General features: G+C 39.4%; 1 protein-coding gene across 21 annotated transcripts in view; it reads left to right on the top strand.

Moving 5' to 3' along the window:
- Positions 1-14,301, top strand: part of LOC106977867 (membrane-spanning 4-domains subfamily A member 14) — a 37,255-nt gene extending 22,954 nt beyond the window's left edge. For 8 of the 21 annotated variants that reach the window (XM_053203116.1, XM_053203115.1, XM_053203114.1 and 5 more), the window contains 2 exons: positions 1,845-1,901; positions 4,421-4,609. In XM_053203116.1, coding sequence (XP_053059091.1) covers positions 1,845-1,901; positions 4,421-4,504 — 141 coding nt within the window. In that variant the 3' untranslated portion in view covers positions 4,505-4,609. Of the gene's footprint in view, positions 1-1,783; positions 1,902-3,159; positions 3,242-4,420; positions 4,610-14,150 lie in introns of those variants that run through there. The other 13 variants (XR_008290316.1, XR_008290310.1, XM_053203112.1 and 10 more) reach the window with 10 other exon arrangements.
- Positions 14,302-17,142: the final 2,841 nt, after the last annotated feature.

The following is a 17,142-nucleotide window of genomic DNA, read 5'->3' as shown; positions in this document are numbered from 1 at the left end:
CAAGGAGATAGGAACCAGTGCTAAGCAAGTTGGGTGCAAGTTAAAACCATAAGTTCTAAAACCTTCTCTGTGGATTCCTGTCTTTCTGTTCTATCCTATCTGCCCAGAGCTTGACAGAGGTCAAAAGAGATGGGCTTTTGACCAAGACCTAGAAACCAGCTTTTCTGATTTGAGCCTACCAGATGTTGCCTGTTTCTAAATTTTTAGCCTAATACATCAAGCTCTCTTTACTTCAAAATCTCAAACTCTTAGTTAATTAGCTAGCTCCAAAGCACATACATTGGTTTGCATTTTGCTGAATTTTTCTTATTTCTACATAGCTTTGAAAGTGATTTTACAGCAAGTGGGATTGTAAACTTCCTCAGGGAATGATTTATGTCTCTGACTCAATTACAGAAATAAGCTAAGAAACGTTGGGGCGTCTGGGTGGCCCAATCAGTTAAGCGACTGACTCTTGATTTTGGCTCAGGTCATGATCTCATGGTTTGTAGGTTTGAGCCCTGTGTCAATGCAAAGCCTGCTTGGGATTCTCTGTCTCCCTCTCTCTCTGCCTCTACCCTACTCATGCTCTCTCTCTCTTGAAAATAAATCAACATTAAAAAAAAAAGAAAAGAAATGTTAATCTACTTACTCATGGTCAGAGCTCTTTACTTGCAGAACATTCATTCTAATAAAAAATGGTCTAAATTCCAAGTTATTTCACTACACAAAATTGAGCCCTAACAGAAATCAGTTAAATGACACATCAGAGAAACATCTTCTGGCTGCAGGGAATGCTAATATTTTATGACACATACCCTGAAGGATACCTTAAAGTAAAACCTTGAATAAACATAAGCCTCCAGATATTGCTTCAGATTATATTTACACAATAGGAATGTCTCGTTTTACTGGGTTGGAGTGCAATTATAATCTTGATTCTTTCATTTTTCCAACTTATCTCTCGAACCACCAATGCTTATATAAGCAAGAAATCCAAGGTCTTCTTCCCCGTTCACCATCTCAAATTATTCAAGAACATTGACAGCCAAAGATTCAATATGGACTCCAAACCTCTAGTTGAGTAGTAGTAGACTACCTCAGTGATCTACCAACATGCCCATAATTTCACATGTCATGGATTCAGTTGCTATCAAATGGTGTCAGTATTGAAAACTGGTCTCAATAGCCCATGGTGGCCTTGTCACAAAGTGCTTTGGGCCCTTCTGGCCCACAACTATCCAAGTGTCCTACAAGGATATGGGTCTACTGGGGTTTATAGTCAGAGGCACAATCCCAGGAGGAAACCACCTACCCATAGGACACAAAAGCCCTTCTGTTGAGTCTAGTCATAAACCCAAACCTTTTTTTTCCCTCCACTGTAAGTTCCTCTTTAGGGCCCTTTCCTAAAACAGGCCTAATTCTAAACGTCTCTCCATTAAATAAGTTCTGTAACACCGAACTTCAAGAGTGTTCCGAGTCCATCTTCTCTAGAGGTCCACTGGCTTCAGTGAAAATTTGCTGACCTTATCCAAAACCACACACAGGAAAACGTAATCGATGATTCTCTTTATCCATTTGGCAGAAAACTGTCAGCTTATGCTCATCCTCAATAATTATGAGTTATCACCATGATCAAGAAAATACATATAAATAACCACAGTTTGGGGGGCTGAGGATATATTGAGTAGTTATTCTCTTAGTTTTTTATCTTCTTGCAATTAATTGTACAATGCTTTGATTATTTTAAAAGTGTTAATGTATAAATATCTGTAAGGAATGTACATTTTATTTTTGGAAACAGAGAAGTGGTAAAATCCTTTCAGAATATCTGTTTTTATTCACCATCTTGGAGTTGTTTACAGCGTGCACAGTGGCCCATTGGATATACAAAGCTAAACATCTCAGATAATAAAGATGTGGTAAGTATCTCCTTTCTCCCTTGGTGAATTAGAAGATACTGGCTTCCATTATGAACCTGTTTGAAGAACTGAACTAAAGTTTTAATAAGATTTTAGTGTCGTCTCTAAGATGTGTTAAAGGTAGCTGAAAACACACTGTACTAATGTGCACTGAACAGGTTTCTACACAACTGAGGGGCAATAATTTGCCCTAGACAAAGATGTTTTGTATTACATAATTTTTTTATGTTCACACCTCGTAAGAGAACAGGATAGAAGATAGATGATTTTCTGGCTTGAGTCTGCTTAAGTCAATAGATATTTCACTAGAAACAAACAAAAAGAACTTTTTGGAGGTTATAAGCAGGTCCAGGGATATGGGAATGCTGAAGTCTTATACCTTTAATTTTCAAAGTTTGAGAAAATGTGTTGAATACCAAAGTGTAGACTCTTTGGCGTTTTCAGAAACCACGATTTTACAGTAACTGAGAAGTTGGAAAAGATGGTAAAATCCATTTTCCTACTTCCTCCACATCTACTACTTCATGTCTAAAGACAAACTTTATCTCCAACTGACCTCAACATCACAGAATCAGAGAACTTTGGTAAAAGATACATCTGCCCTTTCCTCCCCAGTTCCCCTATCAGAGGCCCAGGTTTAAGGATCACTGAATCATAAGAACAACTCAGAAGGAGTGCAACGTTAATGTGGAGGAAAGAGTGGTTTATCTATGTATTCTAGACCAGATACATAGGGAGATTTAGGAAATGATCATTAAGAGTCAGAATGCCTAGAGGCGCCTGGGTGGCTCAGTCGGTTAAGCGACAGATTTCGGCTCAGGTCATGATCTTGCAGTTCATGAGTTCAAGCCCCACATCAGGCTCTATGCTGGCAGCTCAGAGCCTGGAGCCTGCTTCATATTCTGTCTCTCTCTCTCTCTCTCTCTCTCTCTCTGTCCCTCCCCTGCTCATGCTCTGCCTCTCTCAAAAATAAATAAACACTAAAAAAAAAAAAAAAAAAGAATCAGAATGCCTAGAACCCCGGGGGTCTTGGAGCATAAGTAGGAAAAAAGATTTGAGAGAAAAGGGGAAGGGAGATACTTACAGATCTTGTTTTCAAATATTTCTGGTTCTAAGCCTTCATATGTACTTGGATGAAGCCATTGATACCCAGATAATATTTTCTTCCACCTCAAGCATCTGCTAAGTAAGGATAGGCATTGAAACATTCATACTAAAGTACAAATCACTGAGATCAAATCAACCATTGCTCTGATAGGAGAATGGAAATGCAAATTACCAAATAATGTGAAAAAAATGAAGGAGCCCAAGGAAATCTTTCATCTAAGCTATGAGATGAGGTAAGAATGATATGGGTAAATCTCAGCTTTGAAAGCTATACCCAAGACTATTAGGTTTCATTCCTATCAGAAGTGTCATGTGTGGAATGTATGATTATGGAAATTATGGAACACCAGAATATGGGAAAACGTCCTCAAATGATATGTTTCTTGGGATCTCAGAAACTAGCAATGGAGAGGGAAACTTTATAGAAAATGTATTAAAAGGCAATCAGTGTTCCAGATATCAGGCTTTCAACACCCTTGTAATTTCTATGGAATGACATCACACGTATTTTCAAAAGGAAATGCCTTTTGCAGTAGAAATGGAGATGTAGCCTCTGAGTATCAAGAGAAAGTGGAAAATCCAAAGGGAAAATTTTTCTGATAATCCCATCTCTATTCCAAATAGTTTTATCAGATTAATTCAAAATAGAGAGTATTTAAGCAAAGCAATTCTGCAGATTAAGATGGTAACCCAAACAAGGCATATTTATGAAATGGTAAATAAATTAATTAGCATGGAGTATAGTCTTTGTGGAGGTGAGTGGTGGGAAATGGGATTCAAGAAAGTAGATTGGATCTAAACTATTACAGAAATGAATTTCGTGCTATAATATCAAACTCTCATGCTGTAAGTGTTGGCTGCCATAAATTTTAATACTGGGAGATGGAGAAAAAGAGGACACGTATATTTAGATCACACGCACCAAACACACATACACACACGTCAACTTCATAATTCCCTATGAATAAATTGAAAGAGAAAAATCATGAATTGAACCTATGAGAATGTATATAGCTCTCGACCCAATTAGAATTTAAACTGATAGGTATTCAACGCTATACTAAATAACGCAATTTAGTTTGAGTAGAAAACTATATGTTCTTATGTGATCAATATTTTTAAGGGATGTATCTATTCCTATAACATCATTTTTGGCTGTCAACCTAAGGAAACAAAAAGGAAGGATGGGAGAAAGAAAATAAAGAGAAGGAAAAAAGGGAAAAAGGCAGCAAAGGAGGAAGAAGGAGGAAGGAAAATTTTTTAAAAGCACCAAAAGCCCATGGTTTAATTTTTAAATCTCAAGGATGAGACTTTCCAATTAGCATTCTTTCCAAAATTCTACCCCAAATCCTGCAGTTATTTATTTGGGAGTGTATTAATGATTCAGTTTACTAACATCCAACTTACCTCAGGTACACGGCAGAAGGGGATCCTTTTCCTACATATTAAAGAACTGTAATGACCTGAGTCAAGGAGGAAAGTGTAGTGGTGAATGAAGAACTTCATTTTGTTCAAGAGGCTTCTTGGAAAATGCATTTTAATGAAGTCCATCGTAGTATTTCCTTTCCCGCATTTCATTAATAAAAATTTTAATTGATAAATATGGTTTTTCTTCTGTGGGGAGGTGAGCATAAATTTATCTCAAGTTGAATCTGGTCATAGATTTTCCCATACAATAGAAATTCTAAAAATGGGTATAATGTTTCTGGAGTGGGATTTAGATCTAATATTATATGATGATGTGCTAAATTCTGACTCAAGGAAATCATCTCATTGTGGAAAATAAAGTCAGTATAAATTATAAAAGATCCCATTACCTGTGAGTGTCTCTTAATAGATTAGCTTGAAATACAAATTCTAATATTTCCTACTTCCTAGATGTTGCTAACATTTGCATTGCTTGCCTAGAGTCAAGTGTATTATAATTTAATATCTCCCTATATTATTGAGACTAAATGAATGAATGTCTCTCGGATTTTCATTTTTCTAGAAAGTCTAGCTCCCAAAATGTTACATCTCTTTGCCCCCAAGTTTACTTTACGTTTTATCACACTTTGAATTTTATAAACATTTTAGGTACATTACCTTGTTAGAAATTTTATATGTCTGTAAGCCTCCTCTATTTTTAAAAAACACCATGTCCCATCCCCCATACCCCACTCACACTTCCCTCCCTCCATGAGCAACTGTTCCATTGTATACAATATGCATATTTTTAAGTGTTTCCAGACAATGCCTGGCATTGTACGGTAAGCATGTGTTTGTAATTCGTGTAGATCAAACACACAACATACATACACAACGTACTTTTTTTTCTCTCAGCGGTACGTTTTTAAGATCTATCCACACTGCTATCAGTACATCTATCAAATTGATTTTTATATACTGCCCAACACTCTGCGGCACGCATCCAGAACATTTTACACATTCACTCTACTAGAGATAAACATCTAGGTTGCCTACAGTTCTTTGCCCCTTGAATAATTTCTTTAAGAAATGAATTCAGGAGTGGAATACCTGTGTGCTATATGTGTATGTCGTTTGCTCATGAAATGCAGGAACTTCCACCATTTAGAACCGTCTTCTGTTGCAGTGTCTTTAGGTTATGCACTCTTTCTTCAGTACAGTCTGTATACTTTTTGTTCCCTAGGAATTCACAGATTCTGGTTCAACAATAATGTCACTTCCTGTTTTTCAGTGTAGCAAGGTTTTTTTTTTGTTTTTTTTTTTAATTTCTTGGCATTGGAGTTGACATGAGAAAGAAGTAGCATCTGTTCAGTCAACCATCAACTAGAAACTACAACTATAAGAGAGACTCGAGGGGCGCCTGGGTAGCTCAGTTGGTTGAGCACCCGACTTTGGCTCAGGTCATGATCTCATGGTTCGTGGGTTTGAGCCCCAGCTGAGCTGTCAGCACAGAGCCTGAAGCCTGCTTTGGATTCTGTGTCTCCCCCTCTCTCTCTCTGCCCCTCTCCAGCTCATGCTGTCTCTCTCTCTTTCTCTCTCAAAGATAAATAAATAAACTTAAAAAAAAAAAGAGGGAGAGAGATTTGAGTACATACATAGTTTAAGAGGAAATGTAGAATAGGGAGTAAGATTTGAATATACTGCAGACAAAGAGGTAACTGATGGAATAAGGATCATGAGCCCATGAAAGGAAATGAGGTTAATAGCACAGGGACATAGAGATATACACTTTAGGAACAGAGGAAGGATACCCGGTTCTCAGCAAGTAAACAAATAGGAAATAATTGTCATGTAAATACATATATTGGGAAACATAAGGGAAGGGCATGACAGCCTTAATTTTTCCTTTGAAATAAATGGCTAGGCAGTCATCTAAGAGTGAAAGGTAGTAGTTGATAAAGGACTGGTTTGGGTTAAGAGTTATATGAATCAGATACAGAAATGATCAAATCATAGTCAAAGGGCAGATGAAAAACACAGATAAAGCCAATGAGATTTGAAACCATGTATTTGTTGTGCTGCTTATCCATGTGATTGTGAGGGTTTCCCTACAACACTCCATACAGAGAAGGTGAAATTACAATGTGGGAAACTTGCATTTGTGAGTTCTAATAAGAAGGTAAAATAGTTGGATCTATGGGATCCAGCCTGAAAGAAAAAGGATATGATGCCAGGAAAAGGCCAGTAATTTTGGAAGAAACATAGGGTTCATGGGGCCAATGATCTGAAAACATGGCTACCAACACGTAAGATGCCTTTGTGAGAATTAGAAAAAAGCACCCAGTCCAAGAGGAGAGATTGTGCAACAGTAGGCCTTCTGGGTTGAATTAGAAGATGGGTCCCCCTTTGGACAGTAAAATTAGGAATTGAGGCCCCCTTTCCCTGGATGACCAACTTCAGCACAAGGGGAGCCAACTCTGCAACTGGAGCCCAGGTGGGATTTCAACCTCAATTTTTGCCCTCATTGACATGCACCCTGCTGTACAGTCTGGTCTAGAATAACACGAAGAGTAGCTCTAGGCAGAGTCATAATATATGGAAACTAGAGAATGGTTGTTTGTGATCACAGAGCAAGATATTAGAATTAGGAAACCAGAGAGAATTAGTTCCAAGTGATGAACTATTGGAGGCACTCATTCATTCATTTATCCAACACTAGTTATTGACTACCTACTGTGCATCAGACATAATTCTTGCTTCTGGGAACACAGATGTAAACAAGAGTCAAGACCCCATCCTCTTTCCTTACTAGGGAAAGGAAGACAGCAGCACTATTTGGATCACACTCTGGTCAGCAAATCAAACATACAAAAATTTAAACAGCCACTCCTGCCCACCCTGGGGGCCTCCACAAAAGAAGAAAGAGTCACTGAGAGTGACTCATTATTCCAAAACTTCGTAACTAAAGAGACAAAATCAAGCACACATCCTGCTTTACATTTTTTTTCCACTCACATATCATAAATATCACTCACATATCATAAATTCACTTATTTAAAGTATAAACTTCAGTAGTTTTTTAATATATTCACAAAGTTGTGCAAATACTACCACCTACCTAGCATTGTACCATTTTTGTCATTCAAAAGAGGAACCCCAAACCTATCAGCAGTCATTTGAACAACTCCTGAACTACTCACCCTGCCTCTGAATAATACTAATCTACTTTCTGTCTCTATGGGTTTGCCTCTTTGGGGTATTTCATAAGAATGTCTTTTGTGACTGACTTCTTTCACTTAGTGTAATGTTATCAAGGCTTGTCCATGTTATAGAATGAATCAGTAATTTCTTCTGTTTCACTGTCAAATAAAGCTTCATTTTATGGATATACCATAAGGAGGGAGATGAAGGCAAAAGAGCACGATTTAAGAATTAGAGAAATCAGTGACTCATTAAAAAGGAACAACATCAGAATCATAAGGGTCCCAAAAGAGGAAGAGAAATAGGGGTAGAAGGGTTATGTGAGCAAATCATAGTGGAAAACTTTCCTAACCTGGGGAAAGACACAGACCTCAAAATCCAGGAAGCACAGAGGACTCCCATTAGATTCAACAAAAACCGTCCATCAACAAGGCATATCATAGTCAAATTCACAAAATACTCAAGCAAGGAGAGAATCATGAAAGCAGCAAGGGAAAACAAGTCCCTAACCTACAAGGGAAGACAGATCAGGTTTGCAGCAGACCTAGCCACAGAAACTTGGCAGGCCAGCAAGGAGTGGCAGGATATATTCAGTGTGCTGAATCAGAAAACTATGCAGCCAAGAATTCTTTACCCAGCAAGGCTGTCATTCAAAATAGAAGGAGAGATAAAAAGTTTCCCAGACAAACAAAAATTAAAGGAGTTTGTGACCACTAAACCAGCCCTGCAAGACATTTTAAGGGGGACTCTCTGAGGGGAGAAAAGATGAAAATATATACGTATAAGTACATAAATACTAAAAGCAACAAAGATTAGAAAGGACCAGAGAACACCATCAGAAACTCCAACTCTACAAGCATCATAATGGCAATAAATTCATATCTTTCAGTACTCACTCTAAACGTCAATGGACTCAATGCTCCAATCAAAAGACATAGGGTAACAGAATGTATAAGAAAACAAGACCCATCAATATGCTGTTTACAAGAGACCCACTTTAATCCTAAAGACACCTACAGATTGAAAATAAGGGGATGGAGAACCATCTATCATGCTAATGGTCAACAAAAGAAAGCCGGAGTAGCCATACTTATATCAGACAATCTAGACTTTAAAATAAAGACTGTATCAAGAGATGCAGAAGGGCATTATATCATAATCAAGGGGTCTATAGACCAAGAAGACCTAACAATTGTAAACATTTATGCGCCAAATGTGGCAGCACCCAAATATATAAATCGATTAATCACAAACATAAAGAAACTCATCCATAGTAATACCATAATAGTAGGAGACTTCAACACCCCACTCAGCAATGGACAGATCATCTAATCAAAAAACGAACGAGGAAACAATGACTTTGAATGACACACTGAACCAGATGGACTTAACAGATATATTCAGAACATTTCATCCTAAAGCAGCAGAATATACATTCTTCTCCAGTACACATGGAACGTTCTCCACAATAGACCACATACTGGGACACAAATCAGCTCTAAGTAAGTACAAAAAGATCGAGATCATACCATGCATATTTTCAGACCACAATGCTATGAAACTCAAAATCAACCACAAGAAATAATTTGGAAAGGTAACAAATACTTGGAGACTGAAGAACATCCTACTAAAGAATGAATGGACTAACCAGGCAGCTAAAGAAGAAATTAAAAAGTATATGGAAGTCAATGAAAATGATAGCACCACAACCCAAAACCCCTGGGATGCAGCAAAGGTGGTCATAAGAGGAAAGTATATAGCAATGCAGGCCTTCCTAAAGAAGGGAGAAAGATCTCAGATACACAACCTAACCTTACACTTTAAGGAGCTGGAAAAAGAACAGCAAATAAAACCCAAAACCAGCAGAAGACAGGAAATAATAAAGATTAGAGCAGAAATTAATGCTATCAAAACCAAAAAAACAGAACAGATCAATGAAACCAGAAGCTGGTTCTTTGAAAAAATTAACAAAACTGATAAACCACTAGCCAGTTTGATCAAGAAGAAAAAGGAAAGGACCCAAATAAGTAAAATCAAGAATGAAAGAGGAGAAATCACAACCAACACAACAGAAATAAAAGCAATAATAAGAGAATATTATGAGCAATTATATGCCAATAAAATGGGCAATCTGGAAGAAATGGACAAATTCCTAGAAACATATACACTACCAAAACTGAAACAGGAAGAAATAGAAAATTTGAACAGACCCACAACCAGTAAGGAAATCGAATTAGCAATCAAAAACAAGAGTCCAGGGCCAGATGGCTTTCCAGGGGAATTCTACCAAACATTTAAGGAAGAGTTAACACCTATTCTCTTGAAACTGTTCCAAAAAATAGAAATGGAAGGAAAACTTCCAAACTCTTTCTATGAAGCCAGCATTACCCTGATTCCAAAACCAGACAGAGACCCCACTAAAAAGGAGAACTATAGACCAATATCCCTGATGAACATGGATGCAAAAATCCTCAACAAGATATTAGCCAACTGGATCCAACAATACATTAAAAAAATTATTCACCATGACCAAGTGGGATTTATACCTGGGATGCAGGGCTGGTTCAATATCCACAAAGCAATTAACATGGTTCATCACATCAGTAAAAGAAAGGACAAGAACTATATGATCCTCTCAATAGATGCAGAGAAAGCATTTGACAAAATACAGCATCCTTTCTTGATAAAAACCCTCAAGAAAGTAGGGATAGAAGGATCATACCTGGAGATGATAAAAGCCATATACAAGCGACCCAACACTAATATCATCCTCAATGGGGAAAAACTGAGAGCTTTCCCCCTAAGGTCAGGAATCAGACAGGGATGTCCACTCTCGCCACTGTTATTCAACATAGTATTGGAAGTCTTAACCTCTGCAATCAGACAACACAAAGAAATAAAAGGCATCCAAATCAGCCAGGAGGAGGTCAAACTTTTACTCTTTACAGATGACATGATACTCTATATGGAAAACCAAATATTCCACCAAAAAACTGCTAGAACTGATTTGTGAATTCAGCAAAGTTGCAGTATATAAAATCAACACACAGAAATAGGTTGCATTCCTATACACCAACAATGAAGCGACAGAAAGAGAAATCAAGGAATCAATCCCACTACAGTTGCACCAAAAACCATAAAATACATAGGAATAAATATAACCAAAGAGGTGAAAAATCTATACACTGAAAACTATAGAAAGCTTATGAAAGAAATTGAAGAAGACAGAAAAAAATGGAAAAAGATTCCATGCTCCTGGATAGGAAGAACAAATATTGTTAAAATGTCAATACTACCCAAAGCAATCTACATATTCAATGCAATCCCTATCAAAGTAACACCAGCATTCTTCACAGAGCTAGAACAAATAATCCTAAAATTTGTATGGAACCAGAAAAGACCCCAAATAGCCAAAGCAATCTTGACAAAGAAAACCAAAGCAGGAGGCATCACAATCCCAGACTTCAAGCTACACTACAAACCTGTAATCATCAAGACAGTATGGTACTGGCACAAGAACAGACACTCAGATCAGTGGAATAGAATAGAGAACCCAGAAATGGACCCACAAACGTATGGGCAACTAATCTTTGACAAAGCAGGAAAGAATATCCAATGGAATAAAGACAGTCTATTCAGCAAGTGGTGCTGGGAAAACTGGACAGCGACATGCAGAAGAATGAACCTGGAACACTTTATTAAACCATACACAAAAATAAACTCAAAGTGGATGAAAGACCTCAATGTAAGACAGGAAGCCATCAAAATCCTTGAGGAGAAAGCAGGCAAAAACCTCTTTGATCTTGCCTGCAGCAATTTCTTACTCAACATGTCTCCGGAGGCAAGAGAAACAAAAGCAGAAATGAACTACTGGGACCTCATCAAAATAAAAAGCTTCTGCACAGCACAGGAAACAATCAGCAAAACTAAAAGGCAACCGACAGAATGGGAGAAGATATTTGCAAATGACATATCAGATAAAGGGTTAGTATCCAAAATCTACAAAGAACTTATCAAACTCAACACCCAAAAAAACAAATAATCCTGTGAAGAAATGGGCAAAAGACAGGAATAGACACTTCTCCAAAGAAGACATCCAGATGGCCAACTGACACATGAAAAAATGCTCAACATCACTCATCATCAGGGAAATACAAATCAAAACCACAATGAGATACCACCTCACACCTGTCAGAATGGCTAACATTAACAACTCAAACAACAGATGTTGGCAAGGATGTGGAGAAAGAGGATCTCTTTTGCATTGCTGGTGGGAATGCAAACTGGTGCAGCCACTCTGGAAAGCAGTATGGAGGTGCCTCAAAAAACTAAAAATAAAACTGCCCTATAACCCAGCAATTGCACTACTAGGCACTATCCAAGGTATATCCCTTGGATACAGGTGTGCTGTTTTGAAGGGACACAAGCACCCCCATGTTTATAGCAGCACTATCAACAATAACCAAAGTATGGAAAGAGCCCAAATGTCCATCTATGGATGAATGGATAAAGATGTGGTATATCTATACAATGGAGTATTACTCGGCAATCAAAAAGAATGAAATCTTGCCATTTGCAACTATGTGGATGGAACTGGAGGGTATTATGCTAAGTGAAATTAGTCAGTCAGAGAAAGAGAAAAATCATATGACTTCACTCATATGAGGACTTTAAGAGACAAAACAGATGAACATAAGGGAAGGGAAACAAAAATAATATGAAAACAGAGAGGGGGACAAAACCAAAGAGACTCATAAATATGGAGAACAAACTGAGGGTTGCTGGAGGGGTTGTGGGAGGGGGGATGGGCTAAATGGGTAGGGGGCATTAAGGGATCTACTCCTGAAATCATTGCTTCACTATATACTAACTAATTTGGATGTAAATTTTAAAAAATAAAAATAAAGTTAAATATAAAAATAAATAAACAAACATAAAAATTAAAAAAAAATACCACTAGTCCTGGAAGAAACCAGCAATACTTCAATTCTTTATTTCTCCACTCCAAGCATGCTTTGACATTCAAACTCATTCACCACTAACTGAAAGTGTGTCAACCTTTGATAAGAGAGAAGGAATAGAAATAAAAACCAAAATCAGGCGAGGAAATGAGAGAAGTTCAGGGAAACTCAGGTCGGAGGTGTGTATGGGCAGTTGGAACAGAAGGCGTAAACCCAGGTTCTCATCATTTACCGAACCCCATCCAGGCTTCTGGGGTGTGAGCAATTCATATGAAAATAACCTGAAATAAAAGAAAACGTCTCAAAGGAAGACAGAATTGAAAAATGTTTAGGATGTCGCATCAAAAGGATTCTCCAGTCGTTTCGATTTGAAAGTAGCTTTCAGCAACCTGGCCAGAGAAATCAAGTGATGGGTGATGGTGCCCTTTTTTATTTTTTTTAATAGAAATATACTTGACATACAACATTTTGTAAATTTAGATGTACAGCATGTTGGCTTAATACATTTATATACTGGAATATGATTGCCATGGGAGTGATGGTTAGTGCCTCTATCCTATCACATAATTATCATTTCTTTTTCATGGCTGGCATCACAAAGATCTGGTCCCTACGATCATCACTCCAACAGTCAAAGGCAGAAATCACGCTCCTAGCCAAAAATGGAACAAAGAAACAACATATACACAGCAACAATGAATGCCAGCTAATTTTAGCCCGTGGGTTCCAAAGTCTTGACCCTCTGCTGGAGGGTTGGCCTTGGGGATGGAGAGGACCAACCGAGAATGGAATGTAGGAAACAAGGGAGAAGAGACACACCAAGACAACTTTGAATGTGAAATTATGTTTTGTGTTATCACTTACAGTTACGCCATCATAGCAAATGGCACTGGATAAAATACAACTTGATGTTAACTATAATGAAGTTATATTTCACATGTTTTCTGAATTCTTTTATCATGTAGTAACCATTAAGCATAGCATCAAATTTGATTAGTTTAAATTTTATTAGTTTCACTAGAAAACTAAACATTCATGTATGTTTATTCTAGGCGTTTAGTGTTTATGAAGCGTGGTCATTAGTTTCCAACCTAAAAGGGAAAAAAGGAAAAGAAAAACACCAAGAGCAAATGGGTTGTTGATTCCTGGGGGGAGGGAGCGAGGGAGGGGAGGGTCCTGAATGGTGAGAATATTCCCATTAACATCCCTTCCAAAATGTCCACTCAAAATCCTGTGGTCTGACATAGACGGTCCTCTCTGATCAGTTTTTCAGCTATGTCTTGTCTGCCCAGAGAAGAGATGACTCACGAAGAGGTGTCTCTCAGAGTCCAAGAATTAATATTCTTATTCAAGAATAACCTGAGAAAAGCAGAGAATATGCCAAAATGAGTAATGTTTATTTCAACCTGATTGCGTCCTTTCTCTGAGTCCCTGCATGCTGTGTCTCTGAATCAAACTACCTAATCAGAGTAGGTCTTTAATTGGGATGAATTTGGAAAGTCATTTAGTAGAAAAATTCAATGACACTTTTCAAAATGCACTAATTATCAATTTAACACTCTACTTATCTCAGGTTCATGATACAAGAGAGTCCTTTTATTACACATTAAGGAACAAAAGAACCATCATGGCCTCAGGCCAGAATAAAAAAGTTTAATGGTGAATGAAGGAAGAATATCACCATTTTGTTCAAGCAGCTTTCTAGAAACACATTTTAGTAAAGTTTGTCCCAATGTGTCTTTTTCCCGGTTCTGTAAATGAAAATTAAAATGAACGATTCTGGTTCTATTTTCCGTATGGGGGATGTTGAGTGCGAAGTTCTCCCAGTTTGGATCCAGTGGTCTTGAGTTACAGAATTATTTTGCTCAAGAAAACCCCAGGGCCACTGTCCAAGGTGTACCTTCCCCCAACAAGGGTCCTTCCCCCAACAAGAGTCCCAAAGCAAGAAGCAGACCTATTTGGAAGAGATGTGTTTAGAAGACACCACCAGATTCTGTCCAAAGGGAGAAAGAGAAAGTAAACAAACATCTTCCAGCGATCAAAACCCCAGATAAGACCAGAAAGGGGGATTTCTCAGCTCCTTAAAAAAGCTCTTTAAAAGAAAAACGGGGAATGGGGTGCCTGGGTGGCTGAGTCAGTTAAGCATCTGACTTGAGCTCAGGTCATGATCTCACAGTTCGGGGGTTCGAGCCCCACGTTGGGCTCTGTGCTGACAGCTCGGAGCCTGGAGCCTGCCTCGGATTCTGTGTCTCCCTCTCTCTCCCTGCCCCTCCCCTATTTGTGCTCTATCTCTCTCTCTCAAAAATAAATAAACATTAAAAAAAATTTTTTTTTAAGAAAAATGGGAATGCAACCAATGAAGATTCATGTGGTCCTTGTGGCGGGTGGTGACATCACAGATTTCCCATTCCCAGATTGAGGTTTAATGGGTCAGAATACAGGTTATAAAACTGATGAGAAACCTTCAATGGATCCTTCACCCTCCAGACAAGATCTCTTCAGAAATCCACTTGCTCCAAGAGATAACCTTGATCAAGGCACAGCTGTGTAAAACGTACGTACAGCTGTATTGTCAAGTGGTAAGATGAGGATAAAAAAACGTGTATATCTGAGGAACACTCATATAAATACATAGGAAACTAAATTGACGTAGAAGACATTGAAGAAACGAAGACGGGTCTATAGTCGAGAGCTGGCTTTTTGAATGTCAACACTTGGGAAAAACGAAATGGAGACTTTTCACAACATTACAGGAAACACAATAAATTTGGAGGAAAATAAACATTTGGAAGAACAAAAACTTCTAATTGGAGTCATTCCTCCAGTACAGTATTTTTTTTAAGTTTATTTATTTATTTTGAGAGAGAGAGAGGAGCTCGAGCAGGGAAGGGGCAGAGAGAGAAAGAGAGAGAGAATCCCAAGCAGAGCTATCAGTGAGCACAGAGCCCAACAGGGGGCTCAAACCCATGAACCATGAGATCATGACCTGAAAGGAAACCAAGAGTCAATGCTTAACCAACTGAGCCACCCAGGAGGCCCTGCCTTTAAGCTTTGGAACTTCTTTTACTGGGAATGCATGGGTAGCTCAGGTGGTTAAGCATCTGACTTTGGCTCGGGTCATGATCTCACAGTTTGTGGGTTTGAGCCCCACGTTGGGCTCTGTGCTATCAAATCAGAGCCTGGAGCCTGCTTCGGATTCTCTCTCTCTCTCTCTCTCTCTCTCTCTCTCTCTCTCTCTCCCCCCCCCCGCCCCTCCCCCACTTGTGCTGTGTCTCTCAAAAATAAACATTTGGGAAAAAAGTGTAAAGCCACATTGACCTCCAAATAGGAAGAGAATCTTAAGAGTAGTAATTACCTTGCTTATAGTTTTGAAAATCAGTACAGGAAACAATGAGTTGTCTCCAAACTGGGAGGCCAAAGAAACATTTCCTTCATGTGGGCTGTGCTGCCCAGATGAAGACTCCAGAATCTGTTTTACTGAGTGTTCAGGATTCACAGTCCCACTGGCGGTCCCAGTTGTCGCACCCACCCATGACCAGATGGACTGGGCGGAAAAGCCCTGATGTAGCCGCATCCTCTTGAGAAGACTTTCTCCAGTCTGGAAAGAAGGTGGCAACATCAGTGTTCTCATGGCTCACACACAGTGGTTGCTATAAACACCACATCAGAATGAAAACTTAAGGCTAGCAGCCCTGTATTGTTTTCCAGAAATAAGCTGTAAGGGAACACAGTTCTTACAGCTCAGACGGAGGAATTATTGCAATGAGGCTTGTCTGAATATGAACATGGGCTCTAGGGAGGGAAGGAGGGAGGGAGGGAGGAGGGAAGGATGGGAGGCAGGAAGGGAATAGGGACCAGATCTCCAAAGGAGGCTTGGTCATAACAAGATGGAGGCAGGGAGGAAGCATAATGTTGATGGGGTAATATTTTAAATTTTTTAAATGTTTATTTATTTTTGAGAGAGAGAAAGAGTGCAAGCAGGGGAGGGGCAGAGAGAAAGGGGGAGACACAGCTGTGATCTGAAGCAGGCTCCGGGCTCTGGGCTGTCAGCCCAGAGCCCCATGCAGGGCTGGAACTCCTGAACTGTGAGACCATGACCTGAGCCGAAGTCCTTAACCGACCGAGTCACCCAGGCACCCCTCCTCGTTCATTCATTCTTACTCTGTGCCAGACATAGTGCTACACCCTGGGAATAGCTGATTGCTATTCCAGTGGCGAGGGAGGAAGGACTGTGTAAGATTCTCGGCGGCAGGGAACTTCCATGACGTCCCTTCTCCAGAGGGATGTCTCTGCAGAGTTATCAGCGGGAGGGTAGAGTCAAGCTGGGCTTCCTCCCCTGGGTGTGCACAGGTCCAAGGACACAGCATGGTACAAACACGGCCAGTGAAGGGTGGCATCGCTGTCCGCCCACTACCCCAAGGTCCCCCGGGGAGCTGCCGGGTCTCACCACGCAGCAGGGGTCCGCGCGGGGCTCCTCGCGGGGCTCCTCGCGCAGCACGCCCCGCCCCGACGCCGCGCTCTTGACCGCAACCGCAGCGTTAGAACCGCGCGAGGTGGGGGATGAG

This window comes from Acinonyx jubatus, chromosome D1, assembly GCF_027475565.1.
Source record: "Acinonyx jubatus isolate Ajub_Pintada_27869175 chromosome D1, VMU_Ajub_asm_v1.0, whole genome shotgun sequence".
Lineage (NCBI taxonomy): Eukaryota > Metazoa > Chordata > Mammalia > Carnivora > Felidae > Acinonyx > Acinonyx jubatus.
Note: the sequence above shows the minus strand (reverse complement) of the source record. Positions and strands in the feature narration are given on the sequence as shown.